General features: G+C 41.0%; 1 protein-coding gene across 1 annotated transcript in view; it reads right to left on the bottom strand.

Annotated features, from left to right (window-relative positions):
• The window catches only part of ncoa2 (nuclear receptor coactivator 2), a 64,424-nt gene that overhangs the window by 592 nt on the left and 48,832 nt on the right, over nt 1-15,000 (bottom strand). Inside the window, 13 exon segments of the mRNA XM_046877690.1 lie at nt 5,049-5,166; nt 5,940-6,111; nt 7,569-7,761; nt 7,852-7,929; nt 8,491-8,784; nt 9,598-9,754; nt 9,958-10,108; nt 10,658-10,800; nt 10,864-11,119; nt 12,704-12,866; nt 12,963-14,034; nt 14,120-14,267; nt 14,658-14,798. Of these exon segments, the coding sequence (XP_046733646.1) occupies nt 5,049-5,166; nt 5,940-6,111; nt 7,569-7,761; nt 7,852-7,929; nt 8,491-8,784; nt 9,598-9,754; nt 9,958-10,108; nt 10,658-10,800; nt 10,864-11,119; nt 12,704-12,866; nt 12,963-14,034; nt 14,120-14,267; nt 14,658-14,798 (3,086 nt within the window).

Below are 15,000 nucleotides of genomic sequence, written 5' to 3'. Positions count from 1 at the left end.
AACGTTATAATGTTATAATGTCAAAATATTGTGCCTGGTTGGTTTAAAACAGAGCCATTAAATATAAACTAATACTCAGAAATGCCTAACTGGGAAAATTAGGATATAAATAAGATAAATTCTTTTAGAATATAATCAGGATAATAATCTGTAAGGAGACATCTCGCTGCCATCACATCTGCCTGTATTATATAAGATACCTGCCAAAACTTTGGGAATACCTGCTCCTAGAAGGTTTTATTCATTACTCATTATTTATCACATTCATACTATTTTTTTGTCTGTTGTAGTATTGTATCTAATTCTTTATCAAAACGTCCCTGACTATAAGTGTTTACTGTGTATTCACACTGTGTGTGTGACATTTTCTTGATGCAAGCCTGTTTTTTCTCATTCACACAGAGTGAGATGAGATCATTGGCTCCTCATCATCATTCGAGTGCTATTAAAGTCACTACAGAGGACTACAGAGATGAAGGCAACACATTACGCAGGTTAACGGTGAACTTTAAAAGCACTTTCGGACCAATCTTGAACGCCCGAAGTTAATCATGCGGCCGAGTGCCAAACTTTAGAAGGCCACCAAGAGATAATAAATAGGGGAGGTCATAAGTCCTTAAGAGTCCTAATGGCAAAAAAAGGTAAATTATTAAGAGCACCTAGTTATTGTAAACACTGGCTGGGAATAAATCAGAAATCGACAGACACTGAAGACCAAGTGCATGCAGCGGCCTGTTTAAATATTCATACAACTTTACGAGGCTTAAGAGCTGCAGTAGAGAAAAAGAACATTTAAAAACTTCACTGTTAGATGGATAATTCAAGCCATTGCATCATACACTGAACTCTCATGGTTAAGCACAGGCTACGGAAAGTTTCCTGCAACGTCATGCCTTAATGTGTTCAATCACAGCATTACGAGTTTTAAGTGAATCACGTTAAAAAATGTTCATGCATCTTAGTATCACTTATGCTATAGCAGCTATAAACAGTAGTTTCTACGCCACCCTATTTCTTTCTCTCTATCTGATGCTAGATTAAGATTAGAAGATATTACACAATATTGAAGCAATACTTCAACTTTATTACAATGACAATCATTTTTTGTTATTTCCTGTTACAGGAATTGATTATAATGACTAAGAGGTTAATGGGCATGAAATGAATTTATCAATTTAATCAAATTTGTCAGAAGCCTCAACAAATGTGTTTGGTAAAATAAGCCTCCCATCTTAACTGATGGCTTTTCTGAGGCCAGAAATCTGTGGTTATGTGTTAGATACATACTATAATGTGGGACAGGTCCTATAAGGATACCACAAAATATCGCTTTTTATGTGTCTTAAGTTGAGTATCACTCTCAAGGAAGCTTTCTTTCACCATATCCTGTAGATAGAATGAATCCATCCGGACAGCTGAAGAAACAAGTGAAGACTCATCTATTCCCTGAGCATCAAACTGCCTCTTATAATCATTTATCCCTTCCTGTCCTAGCTTCTAATATTTTGATCGTTGACTCAAACCTGTATAATGGGTACTTCTCATGCTTATCTTATGACAAATCTCTTGTAGTATTTAAAGTCACTTTAGACAAAAGTCTAAAAAGTTTAATTTTTTTCCCCATGGAAAAGGGAATTTGTGTCCCATACATTTTTGCTGTGTTAATCACAAACCCATACTGATAGTTTTTCCGGCTTCCGATCCGATGTTATTATGAGAGCGGCCTCTAGAGGCGAAACGCTGACGCCATGTGCTGTTGGCTTTTTTAATGGTAAAACTGTGCACTGTGCAGAGAGCACTATATTACATTAAGTATATATAATTTATTAATGATATAATTACATATTTAAATGAATATGTATTTATTTCCTTTAGCACTTTTTAATGATTCTTTACTGTTTTTTTTATTTTTGTAATAAAGTCCAGAGGGAAGACATGCAGGTAGTTGGGTGTGAAAGACGCAGATGTAGAGGACAGGGTGGTATGGAGACGGATGATCCGCTGTGGCGACCCCTAATGGGAGCAGCCAAAAGAAGAAGAAGACTATTTTAAATGAAGTGTTGTGTGTTTGTTTTTTATCCAGTATCCGGGTGATTAATCGGTTATCTAAGTTTGATTCAAGCTACCTATCGATATTGGTAAAATCCACTATTGGTCGACCTTTAGTTATTAACATTGCCTAATTATTTGTCGAATTTACCCACCAAAGATATGCATATGCATAAGTAAGTAAATGTTTTGATTTCCATAGCAATGAATATGAAAAAATTTCATTATTAGGTGATATATATATATATATATTAGTATTAATATATATATATTTATATTATATATATATATATATATATATATATATATATATATATATATATATATATATATATATATATATATATAAATATATTGCGAAAAGTATTCACGAACCCATCCAAATAATTGAATTCAGATGTTCCAATTGCTTTCATGGTTACATGTGTATAAAATCAAGCACCTGGGCATGCAGACCGCTTCTACAAACATTTGTGAAAGAATGCGTCGCTCTCAGGAGCTCAGTGAATTCCAGCGTGGTACCGTGACTGGATGCCACCTGTGCAATAAGTCCAGTTGTGAAATTTCCTCACTTCAAAATATTCCATAGTCAAACTGTGGTATTATAATAAAGTGGAAGTAATTGAAAATGACAGCTACTCAGCCACGAAGTAGTGGGCCATGTAAAATCACAGATCAGCGGATGCTGAGACGCATAGTGCACAGAGGTCACCAACTTTCTGCAGAGTCAATAGCTATAGACCTCCAAATTTCATGTGTCCTTCAGATTAGCTCAAGAACAGTGCATAAAGAGCTTCATCGAAATGAGTTTCCATGGTCGAGCAGCTGCATCCAAGCCTTACATCAGCAAGTGCAACGCAGACAAGGACAAGTCTGGGTTTAGCGGTTGCCAGGAGAACGGTTCTTGTCTGACTGCATTGTGCCAAGTGTAAAGTTTGGTGGAGGGGGATTATGATGTGGGGTTGTTTTACAGGAGTTGGGGCTTAGTTTCCGTGAAAGGAACGCTTAATCTATCAGCATACCAAGACACATAACTGCGTCCTGCATTCCAAGAAGCGGTCATGTTGGAACAGTTTGGTGACGGCCCGTTCCTGTTCCAACATGACCGCGTCCATCAAGACATGGATGAGTGAGTTTGATGTGGAAGAACTTGACCGGCCTCCACAGAGTCCTGACCTTTACCAGAACACCTTTGGGATGAATTATAGCAGAGACTGTGATCTAGACCTTCTCATCCAACATCAGTGTCTGACCACACGAATGTGCTTCTGGAAGAATGTCCAAAAATTCCTATGAACACACTCCTAAACCTTGTGGAAATCCTTCCCAGAAGAGTTAAAGCTGTTATAGCTGCAAAGGGCCACCATCATTTTAAACCCTATGGATTAAGAATCGTATGCTACTCGAATTCATTTACATGTGAAGGCAGACGAGCGAATACCTTTGGCAATATAGTGCATCTCTTAAAAGGTTTCTGTACAGAGCAAAACAAAATAATGAACTAATCCAGCATAGGGAGGCATAATAAATACATTTAAAATCAATAAAAACTCCACTATAATACTAGTAGTCACTCCGACCCATGTAATTTTCTGTTACGGACGACCCTCCATTAAAGACAAGAAAAAAGATAATGCGCCCTCAGAATCATTTTTAGGGACCCTTGCTTTAATGGGACATTTTTACAAAACATATAACAGTGTTATTTCTATACACTTATTTTTTTTCTCTTTTTAACAGATAAAAACTGTAATGGAGCAACAACTGAAAATCTGGAGTGGCCCATAACTTTAAAAGTTATTCACATTTAATGACCTGAAGTGTGTGTGTGTCTCTGTATGTGTGTTTATGTGAACACGGCCTTTGATTATCGTCAAAACTAAAAAAAAAAAAAAACTCCGCCTGATCCATCACCATTTCAGATTGCAGTCCTACACACTAATTCGAGTGAATTATTAATGACTTTGTCTTACAGAACCCAGGACACTTAACATCACAAGGTAACACATTATAACCTGTAATGGGCTACATAAACAAGGGCATTTAGTACTGCTCATACAGAGGCCTTTTACCAAACTCCTGTGTGTAACACCATGCTGTGTTAATGATGAGAAGTTTCAGAGTTGCTCTCTGGAGATGCTGAGCTCATACGGCTATGACTGTCAGCACATAGATCACCTTTGTGCTACACTCAAAGGCAGGATATGACCTATAATATACGACAAGTGGGTATACGGCACTGTGGGTATTGCCCATAATGCATCATATGAGCACCACAGAAAAACGGCTGCAAACGGAAAGTCTGCAAACGTAGTAAACACTGAGTTGAGTATAATAAAAAATGGTTGCAGAAACATAAAAATTGTAAAAATGTCATCTTAAATCATGGTGTGCTGCATCCATCATTGAATTTCTGACTTTATTGGCCTAAATATCTAGAAATTGTCATAAAAAACATTGTGTTCATCCCAAACCCATACACTATATTGCCAAAAGTGTGCAGACACTGGGCTGTACATTTTTGAGCATTCCACATTTAGTCTCGATTTGCTCTTATAATAACCTCCACTCTAATGGGAAGATGTTCCACTAGATTTTGGATTGTGCTTGTGGAGATTTGTGTAAGATTTATTCAGCCAAAGGGGTGTTAGTAAAGTCAGATACTGATGTAGGTGAAGTGAGGAGGCCTGGGGGTGCAGTCAGCGTTCACATTCAATATGATGAATAGGGGTGAGGATAGAGCTCTAAAGCAAACCAACCAAGATTTCTTAACCACATATGGCTGGAAAAGTGTGATGTCCCAATACTTTTTTTCATACAGTGTACATGTTGGATTAACTTGCAGTAGACTGTTAAGTAAATAAGTCATAATTCTGATGTTCGCTATGCTAACTTTTGTGTTACGATTAAGGAAAAAACGGTCAAATCTCAAAACAAAGACAATTTGGGACAGGACAAAAGTGTGAGTATGTGTGTGTATGTGAGTATGTGTGTCTAACCTGCTCTGTGCCCATCTGGCCCATGCTGTTCATGCTATTGGTGTTGGGAGTCATGGGCACATTCATGCTCATGCTGTTACTGTTATACACACCGCTGCTGGCCTGCTGAGTGTACATGCTGTGGAAAACAACACCGGTTAAACTTTTCAAAAAGAGACATAATAAAAATATAATAATAATATAATGTATTCTAGTTCCCTATTTAACTGTATGCACATTTGTCTTGTCTTATTGACTATGTTACAGGGCATTCACTAAGTATAGTCTGAATATTTGTCAGTGTGATATATTTGGTTTTAGATTAGTCATTATGGGTATGGAGTGTTGATTGAAGTGAAATAATCATTTTAGCACTTCATCATAAATCTGCGACATAAAAAGTAAAAAAGGGGTCTGAATACTTTCTGGATGCACGTTAACTGCTTAGTAAAGACTTTCAGATGTTCCTCATGCCAAAGAGGACATAAGAAGTGAAAAACACTGATTATCTCTTCATCATGGCACCTGTTAGTGGGTGGAAAATTATTAGGCAGCAAGTGAACATTCTTTTCTCAAAGTTGACGTCTTAGAAGCAGGAAAAATGGGGAAGCTTAAGGATTTCAGCGAGTTTGACAAGGGACAAATTGTGACGTCTAGACGACTGGGTCAGAACATCTCCAAAACTGCAGCTCTTGTGGGATGTTCTGGTCTGCAGTGATCAGTATCTATCAAAAGTGCTCCAAGGAAGGAACAGTGGTGAACCGGCGACAGGGTCACGGGCGGCCGAGGCTCGTTGTTGCTCAAACCGCTGAAGAAGTTCATGCTGTTGATGCTCATTAATCATCACTTTGGTTAGCATTATGGTGTTTTTCACCTGCAGTTGACATGCACTGTGCACATGTGTGGCCCCACCTGTTAGCATTCAAGTTGCCCTGCGTCCAGCCGTTCATCTCTGGAGATGACTGAAATGTGGCATTACCCTGTTGCATCATAGGGCTTTGGGCGTGACCCATTCTAGGAGACACGAGGGGACTCTGAGGGGTCGCTGCACCTCCAAACCCGCCATCAGGCTGCTGAGTTATTCCTAACACACAAATAACACACATAAGGATCACACATAGGATCAATTTCTGTCTATTTTTGGCCAGAAAGAACAGGAAGGGAAAAAAACTTTCAAACTTTATGGCTGCTTTTATTTTAGTTCTGGACCAATGCGTCAAGCATTAGTGCTGAGCTCAGTGGTTAAAGCATTAGACTTCAGATCAGACAAATCCAGCACCACCAACTGATCATTGCTGGGCACTGCTTGAGCAAGGCCCTTAACTGGCAAAATGTAATAAATGTGATATATTTTATTATTTACATTTATTCTTATACCGTTATATATCCATCCTTATAATCTAAACATATGTATAGTTACACTTTATAATTGTTTTAATGGAAATACAATTTACAACTTGCTTATAAATCAATAAAAGTATTAGACAAATGAGTACCACGATCCTAAAATAACCAAATACACTGCCCAAATTCACTTTTCTACTGCAGAGGTCCCCAAACACCAGGTCGTGATCAAGTACCAAGCTTTAAATGCTTATAGATATGACACTGTATTATTTAATGTGTATTTTGTCCTTCAAGAGACATTTTTAAAATTTGCATATGCAATATGATTTCAGAAAACATCATTAGGTTTAGCTTATTATTAACATAAGTGTTACTTGAACGTCTCTCAAAAGGCTTTTTTGTGAAGGAGGTAAGAAAAGACCAAGCAATGTTAATAATGGAGGGAGGGAGGGAGAGAGAGAGAGAGAGAGAGAGAGAGAGAGAGAGAGAGAGAGAGAGAGAGAACTACTGATGAGGGAAAGGGAAAACGAAAGCAGCTTTCATGTGACAACAGAATGATTGTTCTGTAAAATGATTATTATATAGATGTGTGTATGTGTGTGTGTGTGTGTGTGTGTGTGTGTGTCCAGAATACTTCCAAAACAAAAGTGATCCAGGTCATTCAAAAAGATCTGCTGTTCTAAAGCATATTTTGCAGACTCTTCTGCCCTCTAGTGGGCATACAATTATTTTCTAAGGCAAGTAATTCAATCTTTAACCAATCAATATCTGAAAATACTTTCATTAAAACAGATTTAAACAAACTGAACTAAATTGTGATTTTGGAGAAATTAGAGAACTTTTTAAATAGCTACATTGTATGCAGTGGTACCAGTCTATGGGATAACAAAACAGGCGACTATAATGTTACAGTTTTGTAATGACAGGTAGACACAAGGACACCAAAATGTGTTCCTCAGAACACACATTCACAAGTCGTCTTGATATACGGAGCAACTAAAGCTGAAGTGATATGAAGAGGCATTTTAGTGTGTAGTTTTTGGCATTTCTGGTGTCATTTGTGTCTGTCAATGTTTTTTTGGCTTGTTTCTCTTCATTAAACTAAAGATAACACACTCAGGTACAGAAAAGCATCACTAAATATAATATAATAATTATTATAAAATTGTCATAAAAATAGTGGCAGGCCTGTACCGTAGTTGGGCGTGTAAGGAAAGTGGGTAGGGTTGGCATGGCCAATCTGAGCACCGCCCATAGTGCCGGCAGCCATATTGGATGGCACGTTGAGGCCCTGAGGTCTCATGCTCATGGTGCGTTGCCTTTGACGCAAATGATTACTGAGCAGCTCCCTCTGACGCTGCGCAAGCATCTGAGCGTTAATGGTCCCCTGGGAGAGGAAAAAAACAAAAAGACGTTTATTTTTTACAAAAATATCTGACAATCTGCAGTTTTCTAACCTCCCTGTTTAAGTACAAACCTGATTCTGAACATTAGGTCTTAGAGGTAGGTTCATGTTTGACACTCCAGTCATCTGATTCATCATAGGCTGGCGATTCTGTGAAGAATACAGAGAGAGAGAGAGAGAGAGAGAGAGAGAGAGAGAGAGAGAGAGAGAGAGAGAGAGATCTGTATTATCACTCGACAACAAACAAATACAGGTTCTAAATAAATGACCTACATGGCAGGTGGACCTGATGAAAAACCCAGGTTAATGTACAAACACCCAGATTGTAATGAGTCTTTCTTTATGCACAGTTTGCAGACTGATTTAAACATTAATTATCATTATAGATGGAATAAAATAATTATAAAATAAAATAAACAGAATATAATAATGAATTAAGGTCAAGCTGCAGTTCCATAATCATCCAGCAGGAAGCAGTATAGTCTGTATGCATAAATATCAATGCTCTTAAATCACTGTTCCATTTCTTTTATTGATACCATAAATCATCTTGCACAGTGTAAACTTACAATTTAAAGTTAGAAACCAACCCATATCAATAATAAAAACATGCTCAGTCTATAAACAAAGTAATGTCAATATTTTGTAAATAAAACTGCATTAGAATTGTACCTAATGACATGCAAATTTATGGCTGTCAGTGTCCTTTACCTGCTGTGCTTGTAGTCTGTGCTGCAGCTGCAGTCTGAGTGCATTAGGTTGATTTGGGACACTTCCAGGTGGTCGGAGACCTGGTCGGAGTGGCATGCGAATCATGGGAAATCCTGGCCTTTGCCCTGTAACTCCCCCAATGCCATGGTAACCAGCGTCCTGCATTGGAGCAAAGCCTCCTGGTGCGTTATGGGAAGGTTGAGCAACATATTGCTGTTGAGGGTAAAGAGGCTTCTGGTCCATCAGCAGACTTTGATCCTGACCTGGGAACATCTCCGACTCTAATGACGGTGCCTGAGAGAAACAAAAAAACAAACACACAAAGTCATCAACATTATACCACACTGTTCCAGAAACAATGCAGATCAGGAACAGCATGAGAAATGGTAAGATGAGGTGTGTGAAGAAAAACAAGGGGGAAAGGCAGTGAGGATAGTAGGAGGAAGAAAACCAGAAGAGAGAAAAAAAGGACGATGAAAAGCAGGACAAATAGCAAAAGGAAAAGTGAGTAGTCATTTAAAGGAAGTGGAAGGAACTGTGGGAGAAAGAAGAAGGGAATAGCATGAAGCAGGCAGGGAAAAGAGAAGGAAGAATGGCAAGAGAATAGACATAGGAATGGGGAAGAGTGGGAGAAAGAGCTGAACAAACAGTAAAAGACAGGAAAAGAGCAGGAAGAAGAGGCAGGAGAAACAGAAAGACAAAGAGCAAGAACAGCAAAAAAAAAACAAACAGAAGGAGAAAGAGCATGAGGAATTGCAGGAAGAAAAGCAGGAGAAAAAAGTAATAAGAGCATGAAGAACAGCAGGGAGAGAGCATGGAATGAGTAGAAGAAAGCAAAGGAAAAGCATGAAGAAAGCAGAGAAAAAAGAAGAAAAATAGAAGAAATAAGAATAAGAGCAGGTCAAAAAGCCTGAGAAACAGAAGAAGCCAGGAAGATCAGGATGAACAGGAGAAAGAGCAGAAGAAACGACAAGAAGAAGAGCTGGAGATCCAGCAGGACAAAGAGATAGAGCAGAAACAACATCAAAAGAAAAAAAAAGATGAAAAACTGCAGGAGAAAAAGAATAGAGATGCAGTAGAAGGGAATTGTAGGAGGAAGTGTGTTACCTGTCCTACAAGTGCTGGAATTCCCAAAGCTCGATCGATCTCCTCCAGACCATCAAAGTCTTTGAGAGCAGTGTAAAGCTGATTAAGTAAAGTACCTTCATCTGCAGGTCCTTCTGCTGCACACAGAACATCATCCTGTGGTGTAACATACATGGACCTGGTGCATACACACACAAACACACACACACACACCCCGAAAACAGGCGTTGGTTAATAAGAGTTTATAAGCATACATAAGCAGAAGTTTCTTGTTTGGGAAATGAGGTGTGTAGATACTAATGAGAACATCATGAGGCTATTGTAATATGTAACCAATCATCAGGTGATGCATAATGTACCCAATCTGTAAGTGTGTGTTACCTGTTAGGGTCGCCAAATGGCACTTGCTCAATAGGCATCATGCTGTCAGGCCACGGAGCAGTCTGATTGGGTGGAGCTGTCTGATTGGGCGGAGCCTGTGGCTGTGAAAATCTAGGGCCTGCCATACTCATGTCCATTTCCATGGACTGGGCTGTAGGAGAAACATCACAGAGAGGCAGATAAGGACACAAGTGCACACACACACATGGACACAGACACTGGGTTTACACACCAATCAGGCATAACACTGATTATCTCTTCATCATAGCACCTGTAAGTGATTGAGATACATTAGGCACACATTTTCTCCTCAAAGTTGACGTGTTAGAAGCAGGAAAAATGGGCAAGTGTAAGGATTTGAGCGAGTTTGACGAATTGTGACGGCTAGACGACTGGGTCAGAGTGGTCAGTATCTATCAAAAGTGGTCCGAGGAAGGAACAGTGGTGAACCAGCGACAGGGTCATGGGCGGCTGAGGCTAATTTATGCACGTGGGGAGCGAAGACTGATCCGTGTGGTCTGATCCAACAGACGAGCTCCTGCTGCTCAAACTGCTGTAGAAGTTCATGCTGTTAATGCAGGTCAGAACTGTTCTAGCAGCAAAAGAGGGACTGACCCAATATTAGAGAGGTGGGTCATAATGTTATGCCTGGTTGGTGTATGTATTTGTACAAGTAAGTATATCTGTGGTAAATGTGTACCATTGGGCATCATCTGGCCCTGCAGCATGGGTCTGACTCCTGGTTGGCTGCTGGGTCTGATCGGCATGTTTGTGTTTTGCACCATGCGTCCCTGCAACGCCCCCTGAGGGAGGACCCGTTCACACCCTGAGACGCCCAAACATCTGCCAGAGAGCAAGACATATACTCAAAACACCTTAATGTCAGCTCTATCAGCTCTAGAAAACACAAATATAGATTATAATAAGAGCATGTGTCCTGGTTCTTTTCCTAAAAGATGCTTACCTGCCATGTTCGCTTGGTTGGTCATGATGCCCTGATTTCCTATCATGCCTTGCTGCTGCTGCTGCTGGATGAGTGAATATGGAGTGGTGTTCCTCATAACTGTATATTGACCCGACGGGCCTTTAGCTGACACATTCATGTCCAAAGAGACGCTCCGCATCGGAGGAACCCGACCGGGGGGCCTTGGACCACTGAAATCTACCAAAACACACGTGCACACGCAAGAACAGACACACATACACGTTACAAAACAAACAAAATGCAATAACTAAAAAAATTATGGTGGTACAGGTAGAATTAGCAATAATATACTAGTGTGTGTGTGTGTGTGTGTGTGTGTGTGTGTGTGTGTGTGTGTGAAAGAACAAGAGTGAGTAAGTAGAAAAAGCTGTTCTACAGCTGTTCTAGTTGCATAAGACTACATTGTCAGAACAGTTTTACAGTGGAGACGTGTGTGTGTGTGTGTGTGTGTGTATGTGTGTGTGAGAGAGAGAGAGTGTGTTCCTACTGTAATCTCTCATTAATGTGTTTCAGAGTGTGAGAGAGACACAGCTAAGTCACATGCTTGAATAGCTTGTGTGTGCGTGTGATTTGAGCTGTACAATGTTTTAAAACACACACACACACACACACACACACACACACACGCACGCACGCACGCACGCACGCACGCACACATGCACAGGGCTGTAAGTGTGGATATGGTGTAAATGAGTAGGTGTAGCACAGCACTGTGAACAAACAGCATTTAACTGTTATAATAACAGAGATTAAAGAGGAAAAGAAGGGTAAAAAATATATATTAATATAAACACTATGTGTCATCCACCTCTCCCTGGCATATGAATGAAGCAGGAAACATATTGCTGGTTAAACATACTCAGCACAGCACTGACTCAAACATGGTAGCATGTGTTGCTCTTTCTGTTGAACTGCTCTTAAGGTAGGTGGCACACCACCCCGACGCCAAAGAACTAGCTCTAGCGTTAGCAGACTGTGGCGTCGCCTTGCATCGCCTGCGTCGGGGGCAAAAAAAGTTGCACTAGAACAGACTACTGCCATGTACGTTCCGTGTTTGTGTGAGAAAACAGAACTCGCCCATACCAGCAGGTGGCAGTAGTCTGTATTCGGGATCCATACAGGGAAAACGAGAGAGCTGTGAATATATTAAAAGGCGTTTACACCTGCCGTGATCTTTACTAAAGGATTTATGTAGCTTTTTTCAATCATGTCTACTAAGTTGCGAAGGCAAGAGCAAGAATGACAACAAGTGTCTGTGCGTTCCCTCTTTACTCAGTCATTGTTTGCTTTCGTCAGTTCCGTATATTCATTTTCTCGTGGGCTCATTCGCTAAGCTGAACGAGTTCACCCGAAAAATTTGAGATTGAGGCTTTGAAACACCAAAAACACAGAAAACAATTCGTGCTTTAACACCTAGACAACTGAACTCTGTCGATTGCTGGTGAGAGATTGCATTTTTCCTGACAGCGTATTGGGCGAGAATTAAAATACAGTTATTAATAGCCATTTTGCGTATAGCTATCATTAGAGTGAGTTTAAACAATCGTAAGTCAAACCATCGAAACTCGGGGACTACCTCAGTATGCTTGACCAATAAAACCTCGGTATATGATGAACTCATCATATACATCAGCCTTTTAAATGATAACCATGTGATGGAAATTTATTCCGATCATCACCACTCGCTAGTTACGGTTAAGTAAAAAAAATGTTTGTGTGTGTGTGTGTGTGTGTGTGTGTGTGTGTGTGTGTGAAACCCACTCTGTACTGCTCTGGGTTGTACCCCGCCCTCTCCTGTGATCTGCAGAATGTCGTTGATGATCGCCTGCTTATCGACGGCAGCTGGCAGTGACATGGGACGAGCTTCGGAGAAAAAACTCTGACTATTCTGCAGGTCGTCCAGGATATCATCCAACTCGCTGGACTGTGGAAACACAAATGCACACACACACATAAATGTTTTGACAAAGGAAGCTGTAACTGCAAATTCACCATCGAATCCATCCGGGTTGAAACGTACCTGCTCTGCCTGTTCGTACCCTCCATCGGGTTTCTCCTTCTTCACAGTGACCACGTTACCCCCCTCCACCTTTATCTCGCCCACCTCGGTCTTTATTACCTTGTCCTTAATCATGTTCTCATCGTTGTCCAGCAGGTAGCGCAGAAGAGCATTGTCCTTTTTTTTCGGGCTTACCGCTTCCTGTTTGATGATGTCGGTCATGTTGGCTCCGTCGTGGTTCGGTTCTTTTCCTGTCGCCTCGGCTGTGATCTTCGCCAAGTCCACCGGCGACGTGCTGTTCTGCAAGAGCCTGTGCAGGATTTTGTGCTTCTCCTTCAAGGATGTCGCGCTGGTTCCTGATGTTCCGGGTTGGTTCCCGGTCATCATTTCCTTCTCAGGTGCTGGCGACAGCGCGGAGGACGACTCCATGGTCTCGTTTTTGGTGGTGAGAAGCTGGAGGAGCTTTGTGTGCCCTTTACTCTCATGGATCTTATTTTCGTCCGAGCTGTTGAACTGACCCAGGTTGGCTTTTTCGTCCCTTTGGTGCCCGCTGTTCTCGTTTTCATGCCCGTCATGCCCGCTTTTTTCCGCCTCCACATATGACTCCATTTTGGGCAATGGTTGAGAACCAATTCCTCCTGAGGCTGGCGATTCAAATTTTTTCGAATCAGGTGACCCCAGAGACTGGCTCAGGCCAATGGTTTGGCACTCGCTAAGAGCTTGGAGGGCATTAAGGGAACTGCTAGTGAACACTTGAGGACTGCCGTTGCCCGGGCACATGCCGGCAGGGGAGTGGAGGGTATTGGTGGGGGTAAACTGGGCTTGAGGTAAACGGGGGGAGCTGGTTACTCCAGGACTGGGCCGATGCGACGGGCTGCTTATTTTCAGTGGGTATCCCGTACCCTGAGTTGGCCCCGGGCCACCAAACCGGTAATCTTTATGGGCTCCTGGAGACGAGAAGGCAAGCGTGTTGCTACTCACGAACCCCTCCTGACCCTGAGCGTTTCCACTCATTGGGTTAGGGGAGGTCATTGTGGCCAGTGGGGTCATGGGTTTGCCCAGGTCCGGTGCCATGCCACATACTGTTGGCTCTCTGGTAGAGGAGGAGAGAAATTAGATAAATAAATATGTTCCAAACATTACTCGGGTGACTGAATACACACAGACACACTGTGTACCTCTGGAGAATGTGTATTGACATGTAGAGCTGGGGTTCGTTGGTGGCTGTAGATCGAACGAGCTTGCTCTTGGTGTGAGCTGAGACGATGGTACCATCAGACAGCGAGAAACGATAGATGGGACTGAATGCCTGGCCATGCCTCAGTACTACACATAGGAAGAGCACACACACACACACACACACACACACCATTTGAACACTAATAGCCTAATAGCATAAACTCAGCCCCAAAAGTCTAGGAGCTATTCTTGTGTCGTTATTAATCAAAAACTGTACATTTGCATAAATAGGTTTGTTAATAAAATTTATCCCCACTTCTTGAAAGTAATCAAAAGTAAAAGCGCAGCAAAAATTATTTTTGTGCAAAAGCACTACAGAAGTTCGAATAAATGTGTGTGAATAAACGAGCCAGTTCCTAGAAAGACGCGCGTTGCACCATCGTCAGCACTCTAACAGTGGATAAAAGGTAACGTGCAGGAACTGCATATAACTGACGAAATGATCTTGAATAAATATTGTTTTGAACATTATTTCACCTTCTTGCTGGTGACGTTTGGCATAAGAAATATCTCCATCGTTCTGTAGGTGAAAGCGCTGGATACATCTTCTTACTAAGTCTTCCCATCCGGGCTTCATAGAGGCTCGTAGCATAGTGGTGTCCAAGGACGTGATCTTCCCTAAAGGAACACAAACACACAAAGCAAGCTTCCTTTCATATACTTTGTAATGTGTATACTTATGATACGCATTTTAAATTAAACCAAAAGCATTTAACCAAATTTAAATTATATCACAATGCTGTGGAAGATGATTGTCAGATGGTGTTGATGCTCTTTTTGTTTTCAGAACTATAATGAATGGCCATTCGGTGTCACTGAA

This window comes from Silurus meridionalis, chromosome 21, assembly GCF_014805685.1.
Source record: "Silurus meridionalis isolate SWU-2019-XX chromosome 21, ASM1480568v1, whole genome shotgun sequence".
Lineage (NCBI taxonomy): Eukaryota > Metazoa > Chordata > Actinopteri > Siluriformes > Siluridae > Silurus > Silurus meridionalis.
This window is presented reverse-complemented; position numbering and strand designations above follow the sequence as displayed.